Source organism: Pristis pectinata, chromosome 21, assembly GCF_009764475.1.
Source record: "Pristis pectinata isolate sPriPec2 chromosome 21, sPriPec2.1.pri, whole genome shotgun sequence".
NCBI lineage: Eukaryota > Metazoa > Chordata > Chondrichthyes > Rhinopristiformes > Pristidae > Pristis > Pristis pectinata.
The window spans coordinates 35,528,991-35,555,020 of NC_067425.1; the positions used below are offsets into that span (position 1 = coordinate 35,528,991).

General features: G+C 48.0%; 1 protein-coding gene across 2 annotated transcripts in view; it reads left to right on the forward strand.

The window, feature by feature from the left end:
- The window catches only part of atp2a3 (ATPase sarcoplasmic/endoplasmic reticulum Ca2+ transporting 3), a 167,204-nt gene that overhangs the window by 63,940 nt on the left and 77,234 nt on the right, over positions 1-26,030 (forward strand). For both annotated transcript variants that reach the window (XM_052035821.1, XM_052035820.1), the window contains exons 5-7: positions 3,318-3,456; positions 13,717-13,797; positions 21,399-21,484. In XM_052035821.1, the coding sequence (XP_051891781.1) occupies positions 3,318-3,456; positions 13,717-13,797; positions 21,399-21,484 (306 nt within the window). The remainder of the gene's footprint in view (positions 1-3,317; positions 3,457-13,716; positions 13,798-21,398; positions 21,485-26,030) is intronic.

The following is a 26,030-nucleotide window of genomic DNA, read 5'->3' on the forward strand; positions in this document are numbered from 1 at the left end:
GCCAGGTGCCGAGAGACTGATTCAGTCTAAAATGAGGGGAGACTATTTCTACACAAGGACTGGGACATGGGGCAGTGCAGTGAAGTTACTCGACTCCCAAAGCAGGGACGGTCACTGGATAATCAGAAAATCCTGCTGTTTCACTACTGCTCATCAAGGGAGGAAATCTGCTGGCCTGGGTGTGAATCCGGACCCCAAACATTGCAGTTGACTTCTAACTGCCCTCTGAAGTGGCCCAGCAAGCTGCGTTATAATTGCACAATTAAAATTGGTTTGAGAAGGTGCCACATCACCAGCTTCCTGCGGGCAATGTGGGGTGGGCAATAACTGCCAGCAACAACCACATTCCAAAAATTGTAAAAACTTGGGTACGAAACATCCTTTTCCAAAGGATTCTGAGTCTGTAGAAGTCCCTTCTTGATTTAACTGAGTTCAGGTTAAACTGACGTGGGTGGATGTTTAGACACTAGGTGAAACAAGGGACGTGGATGGGCTTGTGGTTCAGCCTTGCTCTGAGGGACGGTAGGACCTGCTCCAGTTTCTATTTTCCAAATGCACTCTGATGTTGGGAAAGTAACTAAGGGAGAAAAGAACAGAATATATTGAAAGAATGTGACGAAATTTGGTGGTCGGAGATTTATGTGACCTGTTGACTTACTCGTCCAAATGAGCCAATATCAAAACTAACTACTGTTTTACAAGTACAGTCAGAGTGTAAGAAAGTGGCCAAAGCTATGTTTGTGTACGATCATACCAGCAAAAAAAAACTTAAGCTACTTTTACCTCTAAATTTAGTCAGGGGAAATGTGGGCCAATGGAGGGAGTAATGGGCTCCAAGGGAATGGCAGGTTTGCTAAGTGCTTCATCTGTTTTCACAGTAGTGGAAGAGGTGTGCAGAAGTGGGGAAATTAGAAATAAATCAAGGGATGGGCTTATTGGATTAAATATAACAAAAAGGTGGGAGTATAGAAGATAATCAAGAGAAGATGCTTAATGGTTTCCACACTGGGACATCATTAATTTCCCCAGGCAGTTTCTATAGATGTCCTGGTTATAACTTCCCTCAAGCCTCCTGATTTGTAAGTTCTGCCTTTTGGATTGAAAAATTACGTATTGAACCAGTAGCTGAGAAGGGAGGAAGTAAATACCGATCTGTCGGTTTAACATCAGCGGTGGGGAAAGTACTGGCTCGGCGACAGACTGAACTGGTCAGAGAAGGGATGCAAGGAAGGGAGGTCACATCTGCCCAGGTACTCTGTTGGAGTAAGTGATAAATGGATGAGTAAGGGAGTGTCTACAAATGTCATTGCTATTAGTAGAAATGAAAGTGCATGGTTTTGGAAGTGAGCTTTGCAATTATAGGTTGAAAGTGGTTGGGAAGTAGGGGACTTGTTATAGGTAGGAAGGGGATGTAATATCTTGGGCTGGGTATGTCAGGCAGCGCTTCGCCAGTTTGGTCCCTAGAATGTAAAGCCATGATGTGCACGATGAATAAGGAGTTGTGCATCCAAATTAGATACCAAGTTGGGAGACTTGGTTGTAAAGATGGGAGCAGAAAGCTACAAAGGGGCATGGACTACAGCAAAGGCAGCAAAGTTGTGGTAATTGAAATTCAGACGGGGTCCAAGAAAGATAAATCAGAGAACGTTGTTAAAGGTGAGAACTGTAGAGAGCAGAGATACAGGTGCTTGTGTCTCAAGGTTTAAGTTGGTAGATGAGTGGAAGGCATTAACGTTCCATTGGGACTTTTGATAGTCGTTCTCTCAAGGGAAGTGGAATGCCAAGATGGACCCCATTGAGTGTATCGCATTAAGTTCTGACCACCCATGACTATAATGTTAATGATTGCAGCTTACCAAACATTCTCTAGAAGGGTACGTGGGTCTGCTGCAGGACAGATGATCTGAGCATTAAAGAGTAAATTGAAAGCATCCATTGCTTGAACTAAGCATGTATTCACTTGAGCTTAGAAGGAACAGGGGATGTTGAAAGTGATCTGGTACTTTTTAACATGACAAAGGATTCAGTAGGATGGTTGCAGAAAAACTATTTCCTTTGATAGGAGACTCCAGAAATGACAAAAATAACTTAAACTTGGTGATGATTCATCAGTGGAGTCAGGAAGCACCTTTTCATGAAAAGGACAGTAGGAGTCTGAAAGTTTCTGTTCCCCAAGATGTCATAGATTCTGGATCAATTGTACTTTTCCAGACACAGATTTTCTTGTATGGTATCGGTATTAAGCTAGATAAGGTGCTAAATTGGTGTAGCATGATCTAATTGAATGTGGAAGGAACTGAGTGGGCTGTTGATCCTTCTAGGGCTAAGGATAGCTACTGAGACTTGTGGACATGAGGAAGTGGTATTCCACAAGGTTTTGAACTGGAACTGCTGTAGACAATTGACAGAAACATTTTATACTCCATAATTGGAAATACAGTTTCAAAGTCCTGTCAGGGTTACAGTTAACACTGAGGAGGATTGTGGCAAAATGTACAAAGATATTATTCACATTTTGGAATTTTATTGGGTTGTAAATGTCTTCATGCAAATAATAAGAAGCAGTGCCTTTTGTGAGGGGATGTGCACTCCTTGGGAAATAAGGATCTGAATGGGGTTGATGGCCAGAGGGATCAAGGGTACAGATAAGTGAGTTGTTAAACATCTTAACAGAAGTTAATAAGATTGAAAGGAAGGAAACCAGTCTCCAGAATTTTTTTCCCTAAAGGGATGGGATTGAAAAACAGAATTTGTGCCAGATTTGGACAGAATTGTATTTGGTCTGCATTTGGATGGCTGTTTATTGCCCTGACTTCCATCTGGCATTAAAGGGACAAAGGCAGCCTGGAACATGTGAAATAAGATTTCCAAGGTTGACATTGGAATCAGCACATTATACCTTTTGGCGAAGACCGAGGAGGTTGGGTGGTCTTTGACTTCTGGAAAGGGAAAGGCACAGGTTAGAATGTATTCAAAATTATGAAATAAGGAACTGATAGACTAGGCAGGGAGAGGTAAAAAGAAAGCTACTATAATAGTAGAAATTTCGGGAGGAACTTTCTTACCTTAAAAGCTGTCACACTGTGAGTTGTTTGTACTTCCATAATGCCCCTTGGGAGAGGGTCTGGGATCTTTGTCCAGCGAGGTTTTTGTGTGACAGCAGTGTGCGTGACTCTTAACTGTCTTCAGAAGTGACCCGACAAGCCGCTGGGCCACGAGGGATAGCAGCCTAGCAGGCAGTGCACAGTGGGCACAGAGCTGATAAGGTTCATTAAACTGATGTCACCTGCCAGTGAACACACTGTCCACATTCGCAGGAAAGGAATGCAGAGAATGCCATCGAGGCACTCAAAGAGTATGAACCCGAGATGGGCAAGGTGTACCGAATGGACAGGAAGGCCGTGCAGAGAATCAAAGCTCGAGACATTGTGCCTGGAGACATTGTGGAAATCGCAGGTAAGTGAGAGCTGCGTCAACGACTCGACCTGTGCCGTACTGCTGGTGATCAATATCACTCATCTGTTCCAGCCGATCGAACATCCGGTACTCCAGGTTAGCTGGATGTTATTGGAAGCAGATGAACCCAAGTGTTTTTAATGCATCTGTAAAGGACTTGAAATGTGTGTAGGATGTGCCATTTCCTTCTGCTGATGAACCAGAACTAAAAGCTTGTGATGGATGCTCTTGGAGCTGTTACCTTGTCCCATGACAGTGCTCCTCCTGTGGATAATCACTATGCTGGGGTTTAACCCACAGGAGTCCTGAAGAGGGTGTCAGGGTGGGTGTGCCACACAGCAGCCTGTTGGATGATGCACAGTTCTGTTATTTCCATAATGATAGCACAAGCATGTCTGTGGGCTGAGACGCTGTTGTCGACCTGTCCTTCCTCAGGGCAGCTAACATACACGCAGCCAGGCCCTATAAACAACAATTTGACAAATTGTCTGATAACCTGCTCTGTGTGTTTGATGTGCATATTGTCCTGGGCTCCTCTTCAGCTGGGACCCTGGAATCTTTTACCCGAGGCAACCAATATGTCCGATGTTTAACATCTGATCCAAATCCTCTTGAGCTTCTCCTTTCTGGCTCAGAGGCTACTGTCCAGTCACCGAGTTCTAGCTGACCCAAATGGGCCAAAGTTCTCCTGGCTTCACGCCCCTCACAACTACAACTGAACTGGAACACGAAGTTTGTACTGTGTATTCAGTAGCAGAGGACCATGGCATATGACAGGGTTAATTGTGTCTCCTAGATCTCAGCTTGAAGGAGCACTTTTCCCACCTGAGTTCCTATCCAGATGTTAATGTATCTTGTGCACCAGAGGCTCAGAACCTTCCTGCATTTGACCCGAGGCCCTGCTGAATCTGCAGAGCTCACCTGTGAAGAGTGGACCTCACTAAGTGATGAGGAGAACTCCCTGGAAATTGGATTGCACCCATTTTCGGTGCACGACACACGTGCTAAGATTGATGCTAATGCGGGTTGTAAAAAGCAGTCTTTTGGTCTAATTTATCCTAAATGATCTACATTGATTACATCATTTCATGTACAAGTAGTGGTGCAGTGATTTTGGCATCCTGGGTGAATGGAAGCCAGGCCCAATTTCTCGCAGGGTCAGACTCCATCGGGAAATGTCTGCAAACACTCCATGTCCAAAAATAAAAACCGAAAATGCATTAAAACTCAGCAGGTTCTGACAAAGGGTCTTTGAGTTGGAACATTCACAGTTTCTCTTCCCGCAGGTGCTGCCTGACCTGAGCTCTTCCAGTGTTTTCGGCTTTTATTTCAGATTTCCAGCATCCTGGAGTTTTTCTAATTTTTCACTGCATGTCCCAAATGTGTTATGCTATATTTGAGCTTGTAAAATGGGTGCAAAACGGCTTTCCCCTCATCTTGGCTCTACTTTCAATACTGAAAGGAAGGACGTTCTTTCTTTCCAGCACAGTCTTGGGTAATCAATCCCGCTCCTGAATTAGTGAATCAACGTAAGAAGATAAAACAAATATCTAAACGTCTGGAAGCTGCTCACTTTATTATTGCACATTTGATGCAATCAATCCCGTAATTATATTGCTACAGAGCACTAATTACAGAAAGTGCTCAAGTGTTGATTCACAAAGTGGGTATTATAGTTAATTGGAAATTTCACTGAAGGCTTATAAAATAATACATAATGGTTTAGAATTATTACGATGTCACCGTAATCCCAATATTGTGATTAAACAGTTGAGTTTTACTCTGCCTACATACAGCCGTCCTTGCGTCAGTCATCAACCCTGCCCCAGGCTCTCGAACTTCCAGCAAAATTGCCTCCCTGATGGAGGCAATAGTTGCGGATGGTGGAGAGAATAGAGTGGGATTGGTATAAATGGGTGCTCGATGGTTGGCGAAGAATCAGTGGGCTCGAAGGGCCTGTTTCCATGCTATGTGACTTTGACTGCTCTGACACTCAGAATAAAGACTAGGGTAAATTATTTTGGGTTTGCAAAGGTTGTGGAGGGCTTGCGTAATGAACCACTTACCCTTTCCATCTAGCTGCATCTACAGTATACATTGAGCACTCTTCACTTGGGTGAAGGGCGGAGGAAGTGTCGACCTGCACTGTTCTTCAACCTCAGAAGAGCAAGTGTTGCACTGGCCTGACATTCCCACCCTAAGTGGCCCAGGGGTGCTGACTGAGGCCATGCTCAGTGCTGAGATCATTCACCATCAACCTGTTCGGGAACCTGGGACCATTGGTCTGTGAGAGGTTCTGCACCATCAGTTTGCATGTAGTAAGATGAAAAGGGAGTGTGTCCTTTGGGCAGAATGGAAGGACCTCTTCTTTTTCCAGTCTACTGCTGGAGACAAAATATCTTTTGTGTGCAGTCCAGTATTTTTAGCAGTACGGTTTTCTAGACCTGAGGTCTGGGAGTAAGTGGGAGTGATGGACTGAGACTCTGGTCTGGAAAGCTGCATTTAAAGTCATTGGAATCAGTAACCTAGTAACTTGGCCAAGGGGGAGGAAATGGGGAGAACAGGGATATTTACTGCCAACACCTACCCGTCACACCTATTTATCAACAATTCGTTAAGTGCTGTTGGAAATATTGGCAGTCTCTGCATCATTGTGTTGGCTGAATACATTCCAAGTGCTCATTCGTGCATCCTTCTCCATACACAGCCTTGGTTGGCATGCAGCGTCTTGAAATGTGCGTTGGCTCTTGCACAGGGGCGTGGGTGGAGGAAGGAGGCTGGATCCTGACTTGGATTCTGGTGGAGAATTGAAGCCCAGAAATTTTAGTCCAGTGGTTGTAGTCCAGTGGTTGTAGACCAGATTGGGGCCTGCGGTTGAGTTAGTGGGTAAGGCATGTGGCCAGGGATGGAGGCTGGGATCTGCAACAGTACAGCAGCGCCGCGGGTTGGAACGGTACAGGGGACTAGGGCAGTGATCAGGTCATTGGGTGGGGTGGGCAGGGCAAGGTCAGTGCCTCGGGCATTGTTTGATGGAGGGTATCGTGACATTGGGAGATCGGGCCCTGAACCTTGGGGGCCACGGTTGGAGTGACCAGGTGCAAGTGTGGCATTTAACTGAGCGAGGTCTCAGTCCAACCTTGTGTTATTAAAATGTTATAAAATCAGTAACAGTCACCCTCTGGGCTTCCCTCGGAGTCCCAGTGCAGCCAATGGAAGGTCACGGTGCTGATGACCACTGTGGTCACTGGACCTCCACTGAGAGTTTCAGCGATGTCCAGGCCTCTGTGCTACCGACAGGACATTGTGTAACTTTGCCACGAAAACTGGATTGGCTAGTACTGATCTGGGCTGGCCAGTGGCAGTGAACCCAATCGGCGCTCAGTCCGTGACGTGACTGATGGGATGCTCCCTGACCACTCTGCGTCACCACGCTGGGATTGAGTTGCTGGGTGCGCTCCAGTTTTGATGTGAGCGCCATGTCAAAGGCTACAGAGTGGCATCCAGCACAGGGTTGGCTGGTGTGTCTGTCATGCAGGGCAGTGCCTGTAGAGCCTGAACTCGTGCGGGTGTCCCTGCGTCGTTAGAGAATTGCTGATACGCCACTGTAAGCAGCAGAGTGTAAATGAGCCGCGTTCCCATGACGACAGGGAACCCCGTGCAGGGTGGGTGAAGGTGTGGAGTGACTTCAGCAAATAGAACACCCAACCAATTACACTGGTGCCTTGGGCGAGCCTGGGAAACAAAATGAACAGGCTTCCTGCTCCCGACTGCTATCTGATGACTCTATTACACTTTATGATTGTTGTGTACCTGCCAGCTAATGTAATGGTTTGAACATCAGGCCCTGTTCACTTCAGCAATGTCAATGATTGTACACCCACCTGCCATTTTTGTCCACCTTGCATTGTTAACCTGCCTGGTTACGTTGAGCTGCCTGCAGTTATTTTCCCCTGGTTCCTGCTTGTTATGTCGTTGCTAACTGGTTTATTTCAGCGAGTGAGTATTCCGAAAGCAGCCAACACCAAGCGAACGTTTCTCTGCATACCTTCCTGTGGTTTGCCTTGGGGCTGTCATTGGAGATGCTCAGTTTTAAAACAAATGGAGGCTGGTACGTTCCTCGCCATCTAATCACAAACCTGAATCATTTTCCAGGAGTGCCTTCACCAGGTAAAACAAACAGATGAAACAACAATTAAATGAGCCACATAAGTTCACTGCAAATGTGTCTGAGACTTGAGCCTCCTTGGATGGGGGGCCTGAGACAAAGCCCCCTCTACCCTCATGTGACTGCTGTTTTGAAAAGGACCTCGAAAGTTTTGAGTGGTGTCATGACTGAACTAATGTCACCTAAAATAATCATTGCGCCATTATCACAGGGCTGTCAATGTGACCTCGCCGCGTGCATATTGTCTACCACTTTCTTTTCGTTGTGAAGGGGACCTGAGGCATTCGTCATTGGCAGAGAAGTGCACAGGGACACCAAGAGCTGAGAATGGGACATCCAGAGGGCAGTGGGGTGTCCTGGGGACAGTAAGAGCAATGGGACACCTTGGCGGCAGTGTATCATTGGATGCCCCTAGTGTGCAGAGACTAGTCTTGAGGTGCAGAGGCTGGAAGAGGTTCCGGCCCAGGAGCTGCAGCAGTGTGATTCGAAGGCTGGTAATGGTGACCATACGTTTCCTGGGTGACCAGCTTCTCAAAATGATCAGGTTGGGAAGCTGTCAAAAATAGAGTGTGATCCGGCACCCCTGTGCCAGTTTAACTGCAGGAGGCCAAGCTGACACACAGGGTTTCGTCCTGAAGACCCCTTCTGCAGTCTGTGCCCCCAAAGTGTTTTGCTTCCTTAATGTATTTGACGTCCTGCCCAGTCTAATCCCAGAGTCCTCCCACTCCCTGCACCTTTAGCCCACCAAATCCACCCTCACTTCCATAGCCTTTATCCCCCCCCAGTCTCCTGTCATTCCCTCACCCTTAAACTCTGCACCAATCTAATCTGTACCTTGCGATCACTGAAGATAATTCCTCTGCCTGCTGCTAACTCTGGGCAGTGCCTGCTGCCTCCTGCGCTGGGGAACCTACAAGGGATGTGCTTGTTGGGCTTTGGTCTAGGGGGTGGTGGGACAGACAATATCCCACAGAGCTGCAGTGCAGGGCAGAGGTTGGGACTGTGCTTGTGAAATAGTGCTAACTGGTTGCCCCAAGAGTTCACCCCCACCCCACCATTTACTGCTTCGGAGTGACACCTTCAATCTAGTTTGCTCTTTGCAGATTGGCACAACCTTCTCCGTCACCAGGGAAACCTTCACGGCCAGAAAATTGTCTGGAATGTGGTTTTCTAACCACAGGAGCTTGTAATTGTTTGTCCCTATGGGTGGAATCCTCCTCCCAATGTAAACAAATGGAATTCTATAGTATCGAAGCCAAGGGTGGGACCAGCAGTTTGGTGTTTGTATCCAAACCAGCTGAGCAGCTTCCAGCCAGCCTGCTGTCTGTGGGCGAAGGGCAGGGAGGACAGCCTTACTGAGAGCACCCTCCCGCGTTGCTGACTGCCCCTGGGGTTTGGATAAGTCCAAGGTTACGTACACTTAGAAGCTCCACAATTGGTTTCCCAGCCTGCTACCAAGGCAACGGTGGAGTAAATTCCCCACGCGGTGTGGATTGTTGCAGACAGCCCTGTTGCAGAGCCAGGTACTTGGGTGTTCTACCACTTTGGTAGTTGATGGCACCATTTAAAAACCACTTGTATTTTTGGGTGGAAGAATCAACTCCTTTGGGCCTGCAGCCTGCACTGTTCCACAAAACATTATCACACAGTGGCTATTTGTTCTCTGTTTATGGGAATTTCAATCCAAAGTGATTAAAGATCAAGGAAATGGGATGTTGGCACAGTCCAATTGTTAATGAGTAATGAGGGATTTTACTGACCTGCTTCAGGAGAACAATGAACGATTTAGGTTTTGCAGAGTGAATTCCATCCATTGAACCCACTGTGATAGGAAACTTCACTTGCATAAATATTGCTTGTTGTGTTAGAGCAAGTTTCCAAAGAGGGAAAATGTGTATTCATGCATTTGGCAAGTGGACTGGGTTACGAGTGGCACAGAGCTCAGCCAGTTGGCAGGCTGCTTTGTCAGCTCTGGGGTCAGCGCGAGCAGCCAGAATGAAAGCTGCCCCTCTCTGCTTCAACACTACGCGAAATCTGTGTGCTGTTAAAGCCAGTTGTCGGGAGGCTACAGCACTGCAGCTCCAATCCGTCCATAACCCAGCAGTAACTGAGCTTCACTCAGGCAGCGAAATAGGGAAATGTGAATGTGATATAACAGCAAGAGGAAGGCTGCAGTAAAATAGATGGCCAGAGACGTTACCTGTGTGGGGCTCACTTGTGTTAAGTGTCTTAGTGAAGGCCCCAGAACCAGTCATTCTGATTAGCTTGTGCTGACAGCCCGGGTCCCATTTGTACAACAACTTTGCATTTATGTAATGCTCCAGTGTAGATGGAAATTAGTTTCTTTAGCTGCTATGGTGATTGCATGGGATTTGCATAAATCAGTCCTGTATCTGTATGTGTATGCACCTTCCCTCTTGGATGTACAAAATGGCTGTGTGACTCGAGTCTAGTTGTGGCTGTGCCAGGTAGGGAGGGAGATGCCAGAAAGCTTGGTCTCCAAAGGAACGATGTGCTGGTAAAGTACTGACGAGAAGCAGATGATCAGCGGAACCACTGCCATCAGTTTTGGAAATTCTTAACTCACCAACCGCTACAAATGGTTGTCTATATTTTGCGATCTTTAAGGTGGAATTATTATTTTCCATGTGAGGTGGCTTTGGCACTAAAAGCTCCCACGTTCCTCGTGGTTAAATTACAGGCAGGCGCACTGTAAAACTCCCATCATCCTGCTCCAATGGCAAAACTTCCATACTTTTCCAGTAGGAAACTCCCTTCCATGTGGCTTTCCATTTTGTATTTTCCCCATAGGAAACTCCAGCTGCACTTCTCCAAGACTCGTGTAGTGGCACTCCCTTACAAAAGCACAGTCATCTGGATATTCAGAAACACAGTACTTTTCCCTTCAATGCTGGTGAAAGTCGATGTGTACCTGAGTGATGTGCACTGCTGGATCACCTCCAGGTCAGGTTGTCCCATTCAGAAAATTCAGTTGGCCTCTTCCGGCCATGAATTGTACTTGTGATCATGACCAGCTAACCATGTTATTCCCCATGTAATGGTCCTTTAGATCTAGGGGGAAGGGGGTGCGCAGTGCAGAGGAGCAGCAGGTAGTGCGACTACCTCACAACTCCAGTGACCTGGGTTCAATCCTAACCTCGGGTACTGTCTGTGTGGAGTGTGTACGTTCTCCCTGTGGCTGCGTGTGTTTCCTCTGGGGGCTCTGGTTTCTTCTCACATCCTAAAGACGTGCCGGTGGGTTAACTGAACACTTTAAATCCCCCCCTCCCACGTGGGTGGGTGGCAGGCAGGAGAATATGTGACGTATCGATGGGCAAGTTACAGGGACTCGATGGGCTGAAAGTTCTCTTTGTGTGGTAAGGAGAAAATGATAGTCCTGGGGAGATCTTCCATATGGATCCAGAGGCACTGGCATTAGCAGTGTCATCTCTGCACCAGTGTGATCTCAAGGGGCCCCTGACTGTTCCCACCCCAGCACTGGGATCCCAGTCAGGTGGCACTACTTTGATTGCCTGTACTCTCCATACTCCTCTTCTTTCCCCCCACCACCCCCCCCCACCCAATACCCCTCCTCCCCACCCCTCACTGAGATCACACCTGTGTCTTCCACCTCTCAATGTCCAGATCCCACACCCCATGCAGATTCTCCGCCCCAAGCCTTGAGGCACAGCAACCGCCACCCTGCCCCTGTCTGACAGCCCGGCCAGTGAGGTCCCTCACTGCTCCCCCTGTATCCGGCCTTGCCGCTGGGCTGACCCGCTCTTATCCTTCACACTGACCCATGGCACGGCGTGTAAAGTGTCCAAAGGCACTCTTGTTGCTGACTTTATAAGCTCTGCACCCACAGCAATAGCAGTTGTAGGTGAGCAGAACATTGTTGTCTGGAGGGTGCTGACGAATTTCAAGGCCTTTCATCCTGCTCTGTGCCCTAGGGTTTCCCTCACAAACTGAGGCACTAATTAAAATCATCAGGTTGTTTTCACCAGCCGCTTCCCTGCATCGCACTAATGGTGTGCGGGACAGTGCAACCCAAGAGGGGAATCAGTGGGCACTGGCAGCTCAGGCCGTCTCAATTCCGGATGACCACGTGCGAGAGGTCTGCTGCTGGGGCTGGTGCCTGACTGCTCTGTGGCTGGGGTCAGTGTGGACCCGCAGACTCCCCTAGGAGAGGGGCCATCTGCACTCCGTCCCACCCTCAATGTTATGCCAGCAAGGGCTGGTATACAGACAGCGACCTCTCCAAGGGACTGGAGTCATCAACCCTGTGGCCAAAGGCAACAACTTGCAAAAGGCCATTGACCCAGCAAGGCCTCGAAGGCCGTCGGGCCGACCCAGGACAGAACCTCTGGATAGCCCCCACCCCTGAGTCCTCCTTGCTGCTCAGTCTGGAGTAATCAAGTGGAGGTAGTCGCAGGCCTCAGGTTGGATCACACTGGACCAGCTGAGGCCTGTGGCAGAAAACTGTGTTTCCATAGTAACTTCAATAGGTAACAAGGTGCAAGTAGGAAAAGGAACAATCTGCCCGGCTATTGGGTGCGAGCAATGGAACTGATTGCTGCCTCAACGCCCTCCCACACTGTAAGATTCCGTGATCCTATCCCTCTTCCCCCTCACTGTGCAGTAGCCTCCACCACAAGGAGCCAGGATCCATCCTTCAACCAATGGTGACTGACCCTGACTTTCAGAACTTTCCTAACATTTCTTTTTCATGCAACGTTTGAGTCATAGAAATTTGCAACGTAGATCGAGGTCACCCAGACTGCAGTACTTTCGAAGGAGTGCTTACATTAGTTCTGTATATCCACCTTTTCAATAGATTAAATTATTTTTGTATATTATTTCCTCTGCAAATTCCATGAAATAAATATACCAAGCAGGAAAAATGTTAGAAGTGATAAATGAATGTAGGCAATCTGTGTGTCTGACCCTGACGTTATCTCACCGGTGCCTGGTATCAGTGGGCAACAGTTCACATTTTATTTTTGAGCAAACCCCTGGAGACTCTTGCCAGTGAGATTTAAAAACAGAGCACTTAGTGGTTTACTTCAAGTGTCAGTTTGCCACAGCTCATGTACAGTTCCACTTTGTTTGTGAACAAATCATGCCATGTTTTGTTTTGGGGACTGGGCAGTAAACATGCTGCTAATTGGTGATTTTTTTTCTTCTATCTCGTACAAACTTGGTCCACCCCCATCTCAGCTGCAGATTTTGCAAGTTACTGGCAAGTCATTCAACTGCTCTGTCAAGTGGTTGGAAATGGCTGGATCTGTCTTCTGGACTGCTGCTGACTGTTCTGCTGGTAATAGTTGACGTTAACAAGGATGCCCACATCGGAGTCATCCGCCGTCTGATGAGGTACCAGCAGCCCAGCAGAAGCATGGCTGGGCCCAGGAGAAATGGCTGGAAGAGGTTCTGCCAGGAGAGGAATATCAGGGAGCCATCTTGTATGTTTCTTTTTCAGGATGTGGGCAAGGCCAGTATTTATTGCCTTGAGAAGATGGTGGTTAGCTGATTTCTTTGACCACTGCTGAACTAGTGAAGCTGCTCCCACGGTGCTGTTGGGGAGGGAGTTCCAGGGTTTAGACCCAGTCAATATATTTCCAAGTCGGGGTGTTGTGTGACTTGGACTGGAATCTGCAGGTGGGGGTGTTGCCCTGTGCTTGCTGCCCTTGTCCATCTTGGTGGTAGAGGTCGCTGGTTTGGGAGGTGCTGTTGGAGTAGCCAGGCGATCGTAGACAGTGCACTCTGTAGTCCCTGTGTGCCAGTGGTGGAGGGAGTGAATGTTTGGGGTGCTGGATGGGTGTCAATCATATGGGCTGCTTTGTCCCGGATGATGTCGAGCTCCTTGAAAGTTATTGGTGCTGCACTCATCCAGGCAAGTGTTTGAGTTGTTCCACACCTGTCTCAGTTACAGCCAAGAAAATGATCAGTGTGGATTTTGGGTGAAGTGTACATGGCACAGCTGTTAATCAGGAGAAGCACATGGGATTCGCACCAAGTAATTCTTCAGTTGGAGCAATGTTACTGCTGGCTTGGTTTGACTGCATTGTTTTTTTTTTCTTCTTCTTTCTCAGTTGGTGATAAAGTTCCTGCTGACATCAGGATCATCAGCATCAAATCAACAACGCTGCGAGTGGACCAGTCAATTCTTACAGGTGAGGATCTCGGTTTGATGCTGTGTCTCCCAGGGCCAGGTGTGTTGCTGTACACAGCTGCTCTGTTCCATTGTAAAAACTACAAAGTAAGCCAACCGGAATCCAGCTGTTACCTCACTTTATTTATTGATCGTATAACTGTTGTAGTTGTACCTTATGTAGGCTTTTACTGTTTCAGTATTGTGTTTGTCACATTAGGAGCACTTGCTCCAAGTTCCTGCCAATCACTTTAGCATTTCTTTTTGCACTCTGCGGATCGCACCACTATCTTAGCACCACTCTGTTTTGTGTTCATTGCTGTATTTATTATTGCCGTGTACGCTGTTTACACCGTGAACTTCACACAAGCAAGGAATTTCATTGCACCCTGCTGTAGATAACAATTAACTAATCTGATCTGTTCAGTGCAAGGACCTTCCTCTCCGCACCAGTTTTCTATGCTGTGTGCCCACTCTGAGGAGCCACACAAAGGTCACGGTGGCCTGGAGATGAAAAGTAGCAGCTACAGTGTGGTGACACAGACCCATTCTTGCATGTCCCTGAAACAGTCTGACAGCCAGGATACCTTTCTGGGCCAGTGTAACCTTGGGGTCGGGTCCTGGCTGGGGTCCATAGTGTGGTCACCATTTCATAGGGCCTGATTCCACCCCAGTTCAAGGGCTGTTTCCAACCTAAAGGATCCACACTGGAGTTGCTCCTGTGTGGTTGAAATGTGTTGTTTGCTTCAAGCTGTCTCGTGGCTAATGGCCTCCAGGAGGAGACGGATCCGATCGTTATACCAATGGATCAAACCTACAGAGAGGTCTCCTTACTCGCTGCCTCAGCCACCTCCTCCCAGTGGCTGAAGAACTGCTCCTGGATTCGCAGTGTGGATTCAAAGTAGACAGAGATTGGGCACTGCCTAATTTTTTTCCTTGTATCTCCTCATAATGTAGAAGAGGCCGTTTGGCCCATCAAATCTATGTCAGCTCTCTCAGCATTCCCATCAGTCCTATTTCTCAATTTGTTTCCTGTAACCTTTTCTCTGTCAGATACCCATCAATTCCCCTCCCCTCTGCTCATTTTCCTACCACCCACCTACACTGGGGCAATCTACGGTGGCCAGTGAACCTCCCAACCTGCATGTCTTTGGGATTTATGATTTCTCTATGACCCTATTTTGGGAGGAAACTGGAGCACCGGGGGAAACTGTGCAAATTCCACGCGGCAGCAACAGAGGTCAGGATTGAATCTGGGTCACTGGAGCTGTGAGGCCGTGGCTGTACCGGCTGGACCACTGCACTGCCACGCCATTTTCACAGGAACGTCAAGAAAAATGGAGGTAGCAGCATCAACGATATACATGACCTTTCTACCTTAATACCCTTCCACCGTCGAGCTGTGGACCAGTGTTCTCAAATTTGGCTGCTCACAGAAACTACTCTCCATCTTTTGCCTGCTACACATTGGCATGCAACCAGTGATCTGAAACACCAGATCCACTGAGATCCAGTCCTAGTGCAGACTGCAGTCGAGCAAGGCTGGGTCCTCTTCTCAATCTCTCTGGCTACCACTCTGCACCACCCCTCCAACACCTCCCTGCTGGAGTGGAGTTAACCCGAAGGGAAAATGGAAGCTGTTCAACGTACATCACCTCCACTCCAGAACCAAGGTCACCCCAACCCCAGTCGTCGAGCAACAGTACGGCGACCACGCTTGTGTTTGGAGGGTTCATTCACTGAAGCTTACGAGAGATCGGGTTTTATACCTTTGCAAAACAAAGGTCTTTTACTAACCTGTCCCTCTGGTACAACGTTGTCCCCACCCTCCAATAATAAAGCTCCATGATGATACCTGGAAAGCACAGACCACTTCCTGTAGATGGGATCCATCTCTAGTGAGGATAGGCAATGATCATGAAATTCAGCATTGTCTTCAGTGCAGCAGCACAGCCATTGATTATCAGTGTTTGAAGATCGAAGTCTCCAATCCAGCACAAAGCAGCAGCAACCCTTGCTTCTGAATTGTGGACACTCAACAGCAGGCATCTTGAAGTGCTGGAGAGATACCATCAACAATTCACTGCGGAATTCTCCAAATCCATCGACAAGTTAAAGTGAACCTCTCCCAAGCCAGCAGTCTCAGTGTCAATGCTCCAGTCACATTCAGCCATCTGTGTTGTCCCACATTGCTTGCTGGGCGAACACCAAACTCTGGATGTTGGCACTCCACTGCAAGCTCCATTGTGGCCAGAGATCACCAGGAGGAAACTAGTTAAGGATCTTCTCAAAGCCTTGGGAAAATTTCTGACATTCCCAATGACCCATGGGAATCCTTTGCCTGTTTCTGCTCAGAAGGGAGATGGAGCATTCGGGGTGGCGCTGAGAACCTCGGATCATCTGGATGAGAAGGACCTCACCATCTCCCACGCTACCCACCCACCTCATCAGGCACCTCCTGTGTCCCCACTTCACAAGTCTCGAGGTCCCACATTTGCCTCATCAGTGACCTCCGAACCCATGGAACTGGAATGGAAGTGACCCCAATGCAGTGTCTAAGGCATATTCCAGCATAGATCACTCGGATCTCTCTGCTCTTACACCCAAGTCTGCTCCATAGAGACTGGCATACTCTCTTGAAAAGAAAGAACCTGCCCCCTCTCTGCTCCTTTTCAGAGCCTCATTATCCTGAAGCACACACCAGCCAATGCGGTACCTCTCCTGAAGTGTACTCACTTTTGGAGTGTATGTAAGATGGCAGCTAGTTTGTGCATGGACAGCTCATCAGATTAACATTGAGATACTAACCAGATTGTTTTAATGTTGGTTGAAGGGTAAATATTGGCCATGGCCTCCCAGGAGCAACCTCCCACCTCCTGTTCCCCTCCCTACCCTTGCTCACCCAATCCCAGGTCCGGGGGGGGGGGGGGAGAAAAAAGTGCGTGAGATGAAGTGAACGGACCAGCCCACTCTCAATAATGAATATCTGAGAGTAGTTCTGATAGGGTGGAACTGAAGTGTGTTGTTGCAGGATGCACGGTTGTGAGGCGGACAATGAACTGCTGTCAGGTTGTACAAACACTGGTATTTGGAAAATGTTTCCCAGCGGCTGGTAGTGAGAGCGAGTGGAACTGTACTACTTATTGACCCCACTTAATGAATCAGAAACACAAGTTACAGAAAGTGTACCTAAAACAGATATTTTCATGTATGGGGCATTCTGTGGGGCATTTTTTTTCGGTTATACAACCTTGTTTTAACAAAAAGACCTGTATTCTCTCTGATAGCTTGAGAATTCAAGGCAACACCTATTATTTGTTACAACTCTCGTGTTTTGCCAAGAATGCCACAAGCCTACATTTTTAATACCACCTATATTTTTTAGATGGCTCCAGAATGAGCTCATTCTTATACCATCTGCAGCTTGTAAGTCAGACAGGGATGTGCTTGAGAGTGAGGAGGGACATGACAAGGAAGACGCACTGTGTGGATCCTGTTAACCCCAATGCTTCCAGTCCTTGACCAGGGTCTCGGTCGTCCCCGTCCCAATGAAGGTTTGCACTGGGAGTCTGGTGTGGCAGCTCAGCTCTCTCCTGCTTGTTTACCGTTGCGTGCGTGCTGTCTCTCTCTACCAGAGAGAGGGAAGTGGTGTAAGTGGCTGCCGTATTGGAGAGGTGTGTGTGTGTGAGCATTGCACCAGTGTGGGGTGTGTATGAGCATCGCACCAGCGAGGGGCGTGTGTGAGTGTCGCACTGGCGCTCTGACTGGGCGGTTGTGGTGGATCAGTGGGTGTCGGATGCAGATATCGTCGGTGGTTGAGTTGTGCTGCAATGACTAGGGTCCGAGACCATTAGTGTAGTTGAAGGGATTGGCATCTAAACATGATTTCCTGAAGTTGACCATTTTTGTCCAGTCGTTGACCAGCAGCCGGGCTTGATTCCTGACCTTGAACCCCATGTCCCCACTGTCTTCTCTGGAGAGACTCCTTGCTCCTTACTTTACACCTTCTCCACCAACGACCCCAGTGTAGCACCAACCATGGCAGAGCACGTGTTCTTAAGGGGTTCTATTCACTTCACCCCTTCTCCAGACACAGTGACCTTCCCATGAAGAGGCACAAGCTGGCCTTAACTCGTGCCAGCTCCACACGATATTGGACACCTCCAGACACCGGGCCAATTAGGAGCAGGGTGAGCACTGACTAGATACTGAAATCATTCACTGTGCTTCATTAATTAGGCACGCATCAGAATGGCAGTCCCCCACGCCTTCTCTTGCAGTTTGGAATACCACTCCCGTCTCTAAGACAGGTTTTCCCCCAGAGAACTTGAATCATTAATATAAATATAGTCAGAAATCATTAAATACTAGCAAAGTTTTTCAACACCCAAGAAGAAAAGATCCGGCTGCAGGCACAACTTTGCAAACTGTTGGTTTTGTTTAATAAAAAAAAAAAGGTCTTGTCTAGTTCTTCCTGTCCTCCAGCTTCTACCGGTTCCCGTTTTTCCCAGTGGTTTTTGGAGGGCAGTTTCCCAGGAATAGCCGTACCTTTTTCCAATCGGAAGTTTCCAAATAATGCCACCTGCACCATGAGCTCATGGATTGGCAGTCGCGGGACTTGGCTCAGCAGTTCCGTCAATCTCAGCTCTGGAGGGAAACTGCTTCTTGTCTTAACTGTAAGCGGAAAAAAATGATGTCACGTCCTATGATTCAGGGTAGATCCGGGAGTGCTGAATTGCGTGAAATTTCTTCAAATAACTACAGACTTTTTGTTTGTTTTACACATCTGGAGCATGTCATGAAGGAGAAAATCAGAGGATTTATACTTTTCTTTTAAAAATCCAGAATTAGACAGCTCCTCCAACAAAGCAGCACTCACTCACCAGCAATTCAACTGCAGTAACCATGTACACAACTTGGCTACAAGAGCAGATCAGAGGTTGGGAACCCTGCGGTGAGTATCTCACCTCCTAACTTCCCAAGGCCTGGCCACCAGCTACAAGGCTCAAGTCAGGAGTGTGATGAAACACCCTCCACTTGCCTGGGTGAGTGCAGCTTCAACGACATTCAAGAAGTGCGACACCATACAGGATGTAGCAAGCCACTAAACAGGCACTCCATCCACAACCGTTCACTCACTCCACCACCGATACACAGTAGCAGCAGCTTGTACCATCTACAGGACGCACTGCAGCAACTCACCAAGACTCCGTAGACAGCACCTTCCAAACCCACCACCTCTACCAGGTAGAAGGACAAGGGCAGCAAAAGCCCGGGGGACACCACCCGCTGGAAGTTGCCCTCCGAGCCACACACCATCCTGACTTGGAAATATATCGCCGTTCCTTCACCGTCGCTGGGTCAAGATCCTGGAACTCCCTCCCTAACAGCACTGTGGGTGCACCCCCACCTCAAGGACAGCAGCGGTTCAAGAAGGCAGCTCCATCACCACCTTAGGGGCATTAGGGACAGACAACTAAATGCTGGCTCAAGCCTGCAAAGCCCACGTCACTTTAAAAAAAAATTACTTTTGCCACTGGAGTTGCCATCACTTAACTGGACTGCTAGCCTGTTTTTAGACTGGGATGTGAACCTCTCACCCCAGAAGCCCAGGTGAACCCCTTGCTGTCGGCTGAGCCACCTGGCAGAGCCAGCCCGCTGTACCCTGACTGAACTCTGAGGATCTTGCCCTCGCCCATTGCTGTTGACACGTGCCCAGCTGCCGTCCACAGGTACCAGCTCCAGCTCCATCCTTCACAGTCCAACTGTATGATACTCTGAATACAAACTTCTGATTAACAAAACCAAATGAGGAAAAGGGAGGTGTTAACACTCGAAGGTGGTAACTTTGCTGCTGGTAAGAGTCATGTCGTGACCTCAGTCTTTAAAAGTTACAAGATTGGGGGGGGTGGGGGGGCGGGGTGACACAGTTGTATGGAATCAGGATGCAGAACTCCGATGTAAGAACCCTGCTCTGTGACTTGTGTTTGGAATACAGCTGAGTAATTCCTTGGGTCAGCGTGCTCTTACCTCGGGCTGTGCTGGCACCAGTCCGGGGAACGTACACTCACTTCAAGTAAAAGCTGGAGAGGTTCCTGCATCAGTGGGAGTGCCTTGGTACCATGGATTGGGAAAGGGAAGAAGTGACAGGGTTAAAAATGTTCCCGTGTGACTTGGGGATAAAAAGCCTTCTCTTGGTCTAAACACCAAGTCTTAGTCTGTTCACTTTTAATTACTGACACTGGTAAAGGTACATCAGCAAGTAATCCAGCTGCTGTGATCCACTGACGAGCAGAGGAACAATAGAGGGACACGGGATTGCCAGGAATTCACAAGCCCAGCTGCGGAGGGCTTTGCCCACTATCTGCCACTGTAATATCTTCACCAAGGACCTCCTCAACTGTCTCCTTGCAGTGAACCTTTGAACCACAGCATGTGATAAATCCACGAGGAATGCAGATAGCCACACCGATCACTATCCAAGGCCTTTTTCAATCTCACTAGTGCCTTTTACTCTGTCAGCTGGAAGGAATTCAACTCCACCTTGTGTTTGTTTCATGGAGGCATGCAAACCGTGATACCAATCAACAATTCCACAACACAGATGATCTCTGAAGTCCAGCATTGCTCGGACCCCTTCCGATCTTTCTTGCCTCAAGGCTGCCCATCGCCTCCAAGATTCATTCTTCAGAACTAATGGGAACTATTAACCCTGCGATAACCAGATCATCCTACCCTCAGTCACTGAGCTGCAGTATGAAGATGACACTTGTATTTGTGCACACTCAGAGCCTGAGCAGGTCACTGAAGTGTATAAGAGGTGGGTCTTCCACACAATGTGCACAAGATAGTAATCCTCCACCAATCTGCCTCCGCTATACAACACTGCTCTTTGACATTAAAGGTTCACCACAAGACACTGGAGTCCTCAAACCACTTCCCATATTTGCAGGAGTCAACTCTTAGTATGCTGAGCCCATGTTGATTAAAAATGTGAAACCCTTATCCAAAGATTTACTGGAGGATCTGCTGAGCTCACAAGCCGTCAGCTTGCTGCTTAATCTTTGTCAATTGGTCTATCTGTTCTTAACAATACTTCATGAGATGAGAGGTTGCAGCTTCACTAGTAGTTTAGTAGCTGACGCTGGTTAACTAATGACTTTGATTTCCTTCACCTAGATCTCGAGGGTCCAGAGACAGAAGGTATTAATGTCAATTGGGCAGAGCTAGATCTTTGCTCCGTTTCTGATTGGGAAAAGGTGCAAGATTATTGTCAGTTCCTGAATGGATATATAATGTTGGTGTGTTCTCGCCAAAGAAATACCTCCTGAAATTTTCTTAAGTGATTCTGTTATCCTAAATCCTCCGCCTTGGCAGACCAGTCTTTCAGAAGCACCCAGCTAATGTCAGACTTAACCTACCTCTGCTCCTCCATTGCTAGGGGTGAGTACCAAGGACTTCCCGTTTTACAGTAAGCCTTCCTATAGTTAGCTTGTAGCCAGTATGAAGTATGCAGCCACTGGACAGATAGCGGTCCCTTTCTGCTCACTCTGGGAATCCCCATTATCTCCCTGCTCCACATGTTCTCTATTGCCTCATTGTATCTCTCCTTTCTACATCCAGGGGAATCTGTCTCTGTCATCAAACACAGTGATCCAGTGCCTGACCCGCGAGCTGTAAACCAGGACAAGAAGAACATGCTGTTTTCGGTATGTATAAACTGGGGATGCCCAAAGGTTAGGGCTATTTTCAGGATGAAAGCCCAAAACTACTTCCCTGGATATATTTCTGCTGTCAGGTGGAACTTTGAGTTGTTATTAATGATTGGAATTTGCTGGTCAGTTCTGTGAAATGGTGAGATGCTAGTCAGTGTCTTGAGTTGGGCACAACTTTCCTTTGGCTCTTTGCCCATCTTTTCCCAAGTGTTGACATGTGCATTTCGAGCATAATATTGTATGTTTCATTTCAAACTGCTCTCGGGGTATAATTCTTCATCATTGTCCCAGGTTGTCTACAGGTAAGGCTCGAAAAATTCCTTTGCACTGTTCTGGGGGTTTAAATATGGTTGAAAATTGGCTTGACCTGGAACAGAGCCATTCTGTGCTCATATCTGGGAGGCTTGGCACTTCTCAGGAGCCTGCCTTAAAGGGACATGTACACAATACAAGCAGCGCACTCTCAGCACTGGGGAGTGCTGCTGCCACAGTGGATGGTGGAACAAGGGGGGGGGGGGAGGGGGTGGAAGGAAGGGGTTAAACTACCTGAGAGAGTTCTCCCAGAGATTGGAAAGATCAGGACAGACTGTGAAGGACTGTGGCCACAGAAAGGAGCCACAGAGACCGTCCAGGGCAACAGAAGGGTGCTCCTAACTGGAGGTTGTCAGGGAGGTCACTAAGAAGTATGACACATGGGTGCTGTATGTGGTTGACTGCAGCTTGGGGAAGCTTGCATTGCAATCAAATCCCTCTGCTTGCTCTGCCTGCTCTTGTGGGTTGAAGTGAAGTCTCTTCTTGAGTAGGCAGTTTGAGTGATCTCTCTAATGCAGGAGGGAGCAGCACACTGTGAGATGTGGCAGGGATCAGCAGCTGCCTGGAGTGACTCGGACCCTGACCTCCACAGATGATGCAACCCCAGCACACGAGAGGGGCTGTATAGGAGTCGCAGATCCCCAAGGACAAGCACTACCCATTGTGTGGGGCCTTTAAGGAGCCCGGTTTCGGGGGAATTGGCATTAGCAAGAGCTGGCTGTTCTGTAATTGTGTAAGAACTGTCATTCTTTCTCAGACCATGAAGGTTGAAAATTAGCCCAGAGGTGAATTTTGACGCTGTATTGCCTCTCATCCAGTAGGAAGCTGCTGGCGTTTGTGGTTGGTTTGGATGAGGGAGGAGGGGAAGAGACCTGTTGTGCAGAGCAGCCTGTCTGCTGTAACCTCAGTTGGCACCTGCCTCGATGAGGAGATGAAGGGAGGGGAAAGTAACAAAAGGGAGCGTAAAGGCAGGGAGCAGCTTGGAGAAATTCAAACCAAATTCACTCAGACTGACAGGAAGGGAGTTTTCCTGCAGTTTATGACTCCCCTGTTGATACTTGTTGAGGGCACCAATCCCGGAGTGTCCCAGGCCTGACTCCTCTCGGTTACTTGCCGTAACATGAAGCCAGAGGCTCCCGGTTCAGTGTCTAATATCCCATCGGTTCCGCTCCGTTTGGTCTACCTTTGGCTGCTCTTCCCTGTTGTTTTGTCAGATTTGGCTCGGGAGGCTGGGCTGTCTATAAACACCACACTGATGTTGGGTGTCCATCGAGTCCCTTTTCAGAGTCATGGAGTCAGAGAGATCCAGCATGGAAACAGGCCCTTCAGCCCATCAAGTCCATGCTGACCATCAGCCACCCATTTACACCAATCCCACATTAATCCCATTTTTTTTATTCTCCCCACATCCTTAACAGCTCCACCACTTTCTACCCCCTCACCCACACACTAGGAGCAAATTACAGCGGCCAATTAACCCACCAACCCTCACGTCCTTGGGATGTGGGAGGAAACCGGAGCACCTGGGGAAAACCCACGCGGTCATAGGAAGGACGTGCAAGCTCCACACAGACAGCGACGGAGGTCAGGGTTGAACCCGGGTCTCTGGAGCTGTGAGGCAGCGGCTCTGCCTGCTGCATTGCTGTGTGCTGCTACCCTGAGTCCAAAAGCTGTATGCCAATCCCCAGTGGACATGTCTGACTATCAGCGGTGCCCCTGCCTTCAGACCCCTTAACCCTATCCACTTTACGTACTCCCTTGCAACCGACACAGAGGCCATTCAACCCATCCAGTCTATGCTGACTTGCAGAGCAATCCCGTTCCTCCATAACCTGTTTTCTCATATTCCCATCAACTCTTGATTCTCCTGCCACTCAACTGCACACTGGGGGCAATTTACAGTGACCAATTAACCTACCAACCAGCACGTCTTTGGGATGTGGTGGGGGGAGCCAGAGCACCCAGGGGGCAACCCACGCAGCCACAGGGAGAACGTACAAACTCCACACAGACAGTAATGATGGTCAGGATTGAACCCTGGTTTCTGGATCTAGGAGGCAGTAGCATTGTCACCTGCCCCTATTAAAATGCCCAGGTGCTGCTACTGTGAGGAAGCTACTGGTCACTGTCCTGATATCCCCTTAAATATCGCACGTTAAGTATGATCACTAGCATTGGAGCCTCGCATACTCACACCACCAGCCAACCACATTGAGCCCCGACTGGCAAAAAGAAAACCTTACATCCTGCCGAGCGAAGAGCAACCCCTCTGACCGTCTTCCACACCACCCACGTAGGAGGAGGGGCCCATTATCTGCAGGGATCAAGGATAGTGGGAGCTGTGCATCCTTGTCCTATCTAGGGATTAGGACAGGGAGCAGATGGCAGAGAGATTAAGAGCTAGTTAACAGAGAAAGTACTGGGGTGGGGTGGGACTGTAGAAAGGACAAAGCTAGTAAGTGAGTAAAATGAGGCAGGACGAGATTTTGGATGAGAAGTTCATAGCATTTTAGCGATGCACTTAGAGACAATTGATTGCAGTGATGAGGGATTTTGACATTAACTTGGCCTCAGCTGCAAGCAGAAATCTAGGGAATGATTGCAAAAGGAGGAAACCAGTTAGTAACTAGGCTTGGACAGCATAGGTAGAGGTGACTGAAGCTGGTTTACGTGTCCAGATAGAAATGAGAAAGGTTCTGTGCCAACGCTGGGTGCTCATTATTAACTTAAATCATGAGGGGGGAGAGAGAGAGACAGCTAATTTCAAAGACTTTTTTTTCCAAATGCACCAGGACCAGAATATCAGGGGCCATGAACTATTTAGAATTGACTGGAGTCCCTCCAAGGACTTGGTAAGTTTATATAAGGTCACTGAGGAAAGATGTGAGCCCAGTGTAGGTTTTAGTAAATGAGCTGGAAAACATAACATGACCAAAGCTTCTGGCAACGTTTGAGGTGGAAACCAAAAGTAAAGGGGAAGTTGCTGAGTGAAGAGCAAAAACAGATGGGTGAAAGAGTACCTCGCCCAGCAGTGGTAAATATTTGTGGCCAGCAAGAATACTCTGCCCAGGAGCAAAGCAGGGCAGATCCAGGGCAGCATCCTGGTGAACCTCTTCTGCACCCTGTCCAAAGCCTCCACACCCTTCCTGTAATGGGGCAACCAGAATTGCACATGTGGGACTCATTGAGATATGAAATGTTTTTCACAAAACAGAGGGCAGGTTAAAGAAACTGGGTCGAAATGGAGTCTCAGATCAAGGGTCCTAATAAAAAGTTCAGAAGTGGGTTAAAGAAGCAAGACTAGTGGTCAATGGCATCAAAAGTGAAAAGATGTGAGTGTCCAAGGAACAAAGACTGTCTGGTAAAGGGGAATGAAGGAACGGAGGGAGCTATTGGTCACCGTCCTGATATCCCCTTAAATGTCTCGCGTCAAGTTTGATCATTAGCACTCGAGCCTCACATTCTCACACCACTGTCTCTGCTTTCTGTCTGGTGAATTAAGGGTGCAGAAAAAAATGTGGAGGTATTTAATAATGTAACCAATATGTGGTGGACTTGGGCAAGTGCCATCTTAAATGTAGACATGGAACCTTATAATGGAAAATTTGGCAGATGGAAGTATTTTATCAATAACACTTATAGGTGAAGGAGTAATAACCCGTCACTGAAAGTTCAAAGTAGAATTTGCGACGGCAGGAAAATGCAGAGGATCTGACAGAGGTGGACGGCTGTCACCTCCTGAGAGATTGTGAACTATCCCAGTTATCGTGCAATGCGCAAAAGACTTGTTCAATTCCTGGTTCGTGCAGGATGAAGAGTGAGCGCGGGCTTTGTGAGAATGACCTCTGACACTCTACATGGGCAGGTTGTTCTCTGGGCAAATTGAAATTGCTTTTCTGAAAGGAATTCATTGAGGATCTTTGTACTTGCGACATAGTTAGCCAGCTGGTGTAAAGAAGGACAATACAGAGGTCAGTTTGTTGTATCGAGCAGGCATCGTGGCTTCTAGCAGTTGGCATCTGTTAAAATGAGGGAGGAGTCACCGGAGCATCCGTGTAATTCACCGGAACCAGTGATAACCATAAGAGGACATGGCTGCAGTGAAGGGGCACACAGAACAGGCCCTTTGACCCACAATGTCTGCGCTGAACACGATGCCAAATTAAACTAATTCTCTTCTGCCTGTACGTGATCCACATCCCTCCATTCCCTGCATATTCATGTCTCT